At 49.2% G+C, this 7506-nt stretch overlaps 1 protein-coding gene across 2 annotated transcripts; it reads left to right on the top strand.

Annotated features, from left to right (window-relative positions):
- The first annotated feature begins 4627 nt into the window (after nt 1–4627).
- NAXE (NAD(P)HX epimerase) lies at nt 4628–7350 on the top strand. 2 transcript variants are annotated; one of them, XM_081112075.1, is made up of 6 exons: nt 4628–4878; nt 4963–5071; nt 5194–5304; nt 5383–5496; nt 6609–6756; nt 7074–7350. In XM_081112075.1, exons 1-6 carry the CDS (start codon nt 4697–4699, stop codon nt 7274–7276), a joined length of 867 nt encoding a protein of 288 aa, XP_080968201.1. In that variant the 5' UTR covers nt 4628–4696; the 3' UTR covers nt 7277–7350. The 2 variants fall into 2 exon arrangements, with proteins under 2 accessions (XP_080968201.1, XP_080968202.1); XM_081112076.1 differs by having other exon boundaries at nt 4635–4878; nt 4967–5071.
- Nucleotides 7351–7506: the final 156 nt, after the last annotated feature.

Raw genomic sequence — 7506 nt, forward strand, 5'->3', positions numbered from 1 at the left:
TGCTGACTTGAATTCACTGACATCTTTTCAGTGTGTTTCCTTCCAGGCACTGCAAGTCACCCCCATGCCTAGCCCCTAGACAGCCCAGGCTCGTCAATCTTACCAGCCCCAAACCATAGTCCTTGGTGTACGTACCTACAGTGACCAACACATTCCCTCACACCTCCCTTCTTGTTCTCCCAAAGTCTCTCTTCCACCAGGATGGTTCTGGACCTAGGGCCCATCTCTCATTTGGAGACCATTCCCCGCCCCCCCGCCCCCGCCCCCCCCAGGAATGGAGTGCTCTGGCATCCTGGTACCCAGTGGCCCCCAAGCCAATGAGTGGGTCCCTGAGGGAGGGAAGGAGACCTGGAGAATGGATAAAGGGAGTAGGAGAGGATGTGACTTTGGACCATTTTAATGGGACATTATTGCTGTTAAAGTTGGGGGAAGGTATGGACTGGTGCTTGGGAATATATAGTGCTCTGAGCCTCTTTGTCTTTGCTTCTTAGTAATCTGAACGACTTTTACCCAGCTCAGGAGGCCTGGCCGGTCCCCTGCCTCCTGCACGGCCTGACTGTAGACCTCAGAGAAAGGAAGAGCGCCGCTGAACGTGGGGATATGCAGCTTACATCTCCTCCCTACTGCTCTGCAGCCCACCGGCAGAGGTAAGGGCTAGAGAGGGCAGCAGAAGCTGGAGTCAGAGCAGGCTGCCTCTGCTCTTCCATAGCCACTCCCACTGGCAAGCTCTGCCCTGCCTCCTTCAGGTCATTCAAACAGCCCAGGGAGACCTCCAGCAGGGACGCACCAAGGAGACCCACCACATCTGGCTTCTGCATGATCACGTGACCCCACCCTACTGGCCTCAGCGGTACCTCCCCAACATACACACTTGAGGGTTTCTGGGACCAAGACCCTTCCCAGTTGTTCAGTGCTGTACAGACACGGATTACAACACAGGCAGCAAGTGGGCTCCCGAGCAGGCTGCACAAGGGCTTTGCAATCTCAGCACTGAGGCTGCCAGCGCTCCTTGCTGGGAGGTTTGGACTCAACAGGCAAAAGCGAAAAGGGAAATGGATGGTGAATCTCCCCCTGTTCCTTCTGGATCCAAACCTCATGATCACAGGCCAGTGGCTCTCAACCTTCCTCATGTTGTGGTGACCCCCAACCATAAAATTATTTTCGATGCTACTTGATCACTGTAATTTTGCTGCTGTTATGAATCGTCATGTAAATATCTGATATGGCGACCCCTGTGAAAGGGTCTTTCGACCCCCAAAGGGGTCACGACCCACAGATTGAGAACCGCTGACTTAGGCCCTTTCCAGTTCTACAAACTATAACTTCTTGACCAAGAGGCTTTGAAGTCAATGACTCTCCAGACCTCCATTTTCTCATATGGGAAATGGGGTTATAGTACTAGAGAAGGTACAGCTGAACCAACCATGCACTCCACTTCCTCCATGAAACATGGCAAGGGCTGGATGCAGGCCCCTGAGGCCGGCAGCCTGTGGCACAACTGCTGCCAGTAGCCACAACAATGATATTCAACATGGGTTTTAATCACTTAGCACATGCCACCCATTGTTCTAAGTGCTTCACGAGTATTTTCTCCTTTAATCACAGCAGGCGAATCCCCTTTCACAGTGAGGAATAGAGAGCAAAACAATCTAAGGTGTTTGTCTTCCCAGGTCACGCTAGTAAGCAGAGAAGCCGTGATTCTAACCTAGGTAGTGAGTCCCTTCTGTAATGCTGGGCAGTTCCACACCCGGTCAAGCCATTGTTTACTTGACACAAATGTATTTATGCTGGTTGTATGTGTTATTGTAATTTAATTAAATATTATATAAATTGCTGAGCCAAGAGTATGATTAGGAATCGAATCTGCATCCTCTCAGTGCAGGGACGATGGGGTTAGATGCCCAGTAGGGGACATGCAGGAGACAGCTAATGATGTTTCTTATAGATGTTTCACTATCCCTCTCCCTTCCTCTCTCTCTCTAAATCAATAAAAACATATTTTAAAAAAAACATATTTGTAGAGGACCTACTATGTGCTAGGCACAGAAGTAGGTGCTGGGGACACATCTGTTAATCTTCCTTATGTAAATGGAGTATATTATTTTGTCTTGATTAGGATGCAGTTTTACCAATTATATAACAAAAGCCAACGTAACAGTGCCTTTATCCAGAGAGAACTCTATTCCTGTCTCATATAAATAGCCCAGGGCTAATATAGTGCTCTGTGGAGCTTGGGGAGGTAGGCAGGATACTCTGCCATCCTCAACCTGGGACTTACATCTCATGGTCTAAATGATTGCTCCCGCTCCAGTATAATACCTTCCTTCTAGCCAGTAAGAAGAGGAAGTGGAAGAAAACAACTTTTTTAAGGTTATGACCTATCAGTTACATATATCATTTCTGCTCAAATCTCATTGGTCAGAGTTTAGTCACATGTGTATGGTTAGCTGCTGCAAGGAAGACTGGAAAATGCAGTGTTAGATGGGCATCCATGTGGCCAGATAGATTTCAGGGATTCTGTTATCAAAGGAAAAAAGAACAGATTTTGAGGGATAAGTAGCAGTGTCTGCCACCCAGGAGTATTGCCAATTCAGTATTACTGGCTCTACCATTTAATAGCTGTATTATCTTAGAAAAATTACTTGATTTCTCTCTGCCATTCAATTTCTTTATCTATAACATGAGGATAAAAATATATCATAGGATTGACAGGATTAAATTAGATAATCTATGTAAAGCATCTGGCACTCAGTAGGTGGTCAATCCATGTGCCCTTTCTAAATTGACCTTGAAGGTATTTCCCAAAGAAAACTCCAAAATTGAGAAATAGCAACAAAGTGGACTAGGTCTCGGGCACTGCCTTCCTGGGAACAGCTGTCATTTGGTTGTTTGGTAAATTCTGTGTGTGTGTGTGTGTGTGTGTGTGTGTGTGTGTGTGGTGGGATGAGATGCTTTGTGTCATTATTTTATAGTTACATCTCATGAAAATGAAATCAGCAGTGACAAGCCTTTAATTACATTCATATGCATTTGGAAGTCAGTTCAGTATAGAATGATGCTTAATACTGCAGACTCTAGGTCAAGCTGCTTGAATCCTAGTTCCACCGACAGCTATCACTGTATTATTGGGCATGTCATTCAACATCTTGGAGTCTCAGTTTTCCCTTCTGTAAAATGGGAATAATAACAGGGTTGTTGTGAAGATGATTCATGTTATCACTTGGCACATATAAGTATTCAAAATGTTAGCTATGTCAAAGAAAAATGCTTCACATCATGTTTTAGAAATGAATTTTCGGAATCACCAAATTAATTTCTCAAACAGGCATAAAAGTAAAGCTATTTATATGCTGGTAAAGTAACAAAGTTAATGAGGCCTTGGGCAAGATTATCCAATTGTAATGTACACTGTAAACCCAGTTTCCAACCATAAACACAGCTTAACAAAAAGTTTCCAACCACAATCACAGTCTAGTAAATTCAATTTCCCACCACAAACTTGTAAAAACAAGCATAGCTGGAGACCAAGCTATGATAAATGAGATGATAAACCTCATAAGTAAAAATGAGATTATCAGAAGAGAAGTTAAAAGGTGGAGGGGTTCTTGCTACTCACAATGAACTAGTCAGGAGGCATTTCATGATACAGAAAAGAATAAATCTAGCTTAAAAATGATCTTCATTCCACCTGAGTAATCATCTTAGTGCCTTAATGGTGACTTGTTATTCCACAAACTTCTCCCTTAACCATGCAAGGGTGTGTTTACATTTTTAAAAGTTCTTGGGTAAGAGATTTAGTTTTCCTCTCCAGGTTTTTCTTGAAATAGTATCGTGACCTGGAGTCCATGGTTTCAGCATTTTTGACCATGGCATACTCAACCTACTTCCTATTACTATTATTTTGGTAAAGAGGTAAGGATTCTGTGTGATTAGGAAATACATTGTGCTATCCTGGTGAACAGAGTTAGGGGAGCTAATGTGGTGAGGAGAGGGCCCTACGTTATATAAAACGATCAGCAGCAGCGCACGCATGTAAGAACACTAGCTTAGCCCTAGCGGGTTTGGCTCAGTGGATAGAGCGCCGGCCTGGGGACTGAAGGGTCCCAGGTTCGATTCCCGTCAAGGGCATGTACCTTGGTTGGGGGCATGTACCTTGGTTGGGGGCATGTACCTTGGTTGGGGGCATGTACCTTGGTTACGGGCACGTCCCCAGTGACGGAGTGGGGAGTTGGGGAGTATGGGAGTGGAGGGGTGGGAGGGTGTGGGAGGCAGCTGATTGATGCTTCTCTCTCATTTATGTTTCTGGCTCTCTATCCCTCTCCCTTCCTCTCTGTAAAAAATCAATAAAATATATATTTAAAAAAAAAAGAACACTAGCTTAATTTACTGAGTCCTGAGTACCCGCTCCTGCCGACGCTCTGCATGCATTTACCCTATGAGATGCATGTACCTTCCTCCATTTTATAGCCAGGACACGGAAACTTGGAGCATCCACATCCCCCAGTTAGTTAGCAGCAGGGCAGGAACCCGGGCTCACAGCTCCGCTCAACTTGAAGAACTGGGCGCGCGGCTGAGCGAGCGGGAGCCTGAGGGCGCTTCCGGCGCCTGGTCCCGCCCCGGCCTCTCGGGGGCGGGGCATAGCGCTGCGCATGCGCCAGGGCGGCGGGCAGGGCCGAGGGCGCGCCCCGCGAGCCGCATGTCCCGGCTGTGGTCGCTGTTCGGGTTTGGGCTGCTGGTGGCGGGATCGCGCCTGCCGCGCGTCCGGTCCCAGGCCAGCGCCTGTCGAGCGAGCCCCACCTGGTGGGGGCCGCAGCGGCTGAGCTCGGGCGGCCGCGGGGACCCGGAGGTCATGGCGAGCGCGCAGGTGAAGCTCTTGAGGTAGGCGGGGCTCCGGCCGGGCGCGCGGGCGGAGGGCGCTGTGCCGCCCGCGGGGCCGAGCCCCTGAGCAGAGGGTTTGCTCAGCCAGGAGGAGGCGCAGGCCGTGGACGAGGAGCTGTTCAAGGAGTACCAGTTCAGCGTGGACCAACTCATGGAGCTGGCGGGGCTGAGCTGTGCGACAGCCATTGCCAAGGTCAGCGGTGCCACGCTTCACCCGGCCGCGGCCCGGGACCTGGTGGAGGGGGCGGGACAGTGGGGCAAGCTTGGGCTGTTGGGCCCCAAGCCACTCGGAATCCCCGCTGGTTCTGCCTTCAGGCATACCCCCCCACGTCCCTGTCCAGGAGCCCCCCCACTGTCCTGGTCGTCTGTGGCCCTGGGAACAACGGAGGCGACGGCCTGGTCTGCGCTCGGCACCTCAAACTCTTCGTGAGTATGTGGAGGGCTGCGGGCGGCTGTACGGTCGCTAGGATCTGAACGTGAATTACCCCTTTCCTTTCCTCGCAGGGCTACCAGCCAACCATCTATTACCCCAAAAGGCCGAACAAGCCACTCTTCACTGCCCTGGTGACCCAGTGTGAGAAAATGGACATCCCTTTCCTCGGTGAAATGCCCCCAGAGGTAGGCGGCTCCCGTTCACTGCTCTCCTCCGTAGTAACCATTGTGTTCTGCTCTTCCCTCCGGTTTCTGGACTGAGCTCATATGCTTATCTTCCTCTAGAGCGGTGGTTCTCAACCTTCCTAACGCCGCGCCCCTTTAATACAGTTCCTCATGTTGTGGTGACCCCCAACCATAAAATTATTTTCGTTGCTACTGTTATGAATTGTAATGTAAATATCTGATATTTACATTAAATTATCACTATAATTAAAGCATAGTAATTAATCACAAAAACAATATGTAATTATATGTTTTCTGATGGTCTTAGGCCACCCCTGTGATAGGGTCGTTCGACCCACAGGTTGAGAACCGCTGCTCTAGATGTTAAACTCTTGAAGGGTAGGAACAGTGCCTGGCACCTCCCCTGGTCACTCCTTTCACTCTGTAGTCATTCCTCTTCCCCTAGGATGCAGTGAACACATTATCCTAGGAGCCGAAGTCGGTGCCTAAACCCTTTCTGCAGATGCATGGATTTAGGGGGTGGGAAACTTGAGAGCTTGATGGGCTTTTATTTTTTTATATATATATTTTATTGATTTTTTTTACAGAAAGGAAGGGAGAGGGAAAGAGAAACATCAATGAGAGAGAAACATCGACCAGCTGCCTCCTGCACACCCCCCACTGGGGATGTGCCCGCAACCAAGGTACATACCCTTGACCGGAATCAAACCTAGGAGTCCGCAGGCCGATGCTCTATCCACTGAGCCAAACCAGTTAGGGCAACTTGATGGGCTTTTAAAAAATTTAACACATTTTATAGATATAAGTGGTTTGTCCAAAGTAACAGACCAGACCATGGCAAAGCCGAGACCAGAACCTGGCCCTTCTGACTCCCAGTTTCAGGCTCTCCGATACTGTAGACGCCCCAATGGCAGGCAGGCAGAACTTGATGTCTGGACTCAGCTTGACCTGAATCAGGGACCCACTTGCACTGAACTCTGTCTCAGAATATCATCTGAATGAGACAAAATTGTATTTGTGCCTCTGTGGGTACAGGGGACAGCCTCTCCTATTAAGAGCTCTTTGTACAGCTGCTGGCTCTGACATCCTTGACTTTTCCTGTTCCCCCACAGCCCCAGCTGATCGATGAGCTATATGAGTTGGTGGTGGATGCCATCTTTGGCTTCAGCTTCAAGGGAGATGTTCGGGAGCCATTCCGCAGCATCCTGAGCGTCCTGAGTGGACTCACCGTGCCCATTGCCAGCATCGACATTCCCTCAGGTGCTGGGTTCAAGGAGGTTGGGATTGGGGCCCTGCCCTGTTTTGAGGTAGGTACCTAGGAATCCTGATCCTTGACTCAAGGCTCAGACCAAGTCTAAAATGAGTCTAGAGGTGCAGAACACAGCTGGGAGCAGAGTTCAGGAGTACCCTTTGCATGTTGGCTCCAGGAGACCTAAGCCTAGGGACACAGGGAGCTCCAAGGATGCAGTCCTAAAGGGGCTCCTATTACTTTAGGTCTGGGGTAGAGCAAGGTTTAGAAGAGGACTAGATAGACACGTGGCCTCTTCTGCTCTTCCTGAATACAACCCTCTTTTCAGGATGGGATGTGGAGAAGGGAAACCCTGGAGGGATCCAGCCAGACTTGCTCATCTCCCTGACTGCACCTAAAAAGTCTGCCACCCACTTCACTGGTCGCTACCACTACCTGGGGGGTCGTTTCGTACCACCTGCTCTGGAAAAGAAGTACCAGCTGAATCTGCCACTGTACCCTGACACGGAGTGTGTATACCGTCTGCAGTGAGGGAAGGTAGACGTTTGTTCTTCCCAATAAAGACTTCGTGCCTCTCTCTCCCCCAGATCGGTGGAGACCTGGAAGCTCTTCTGGCTATAAAGGTTAATGGGTGGTCGGCAACACTGGAGATATGGTGTCCTCTTTGGGGAAGAACAAGCAAGAGAAGTTGCTGTGGCATTTGGGGGCACTACATACTGACTTTCAGATGCTGAAAAAGTCTCCCAAGTGAGGTGCTTGTC

Source organism: Myotis nattereri (assembly GCF_964212035.1).
Source record: "Myotis nattereri genome assembly, chromosome: 18".
Taxonomy (NCBI): domain Eukaryota; kingdom Metazoa; phylum Chordata; class Mammalia; order Chiroptera; family Vespertilionidae; genus Myotis; species Myotis nattereri.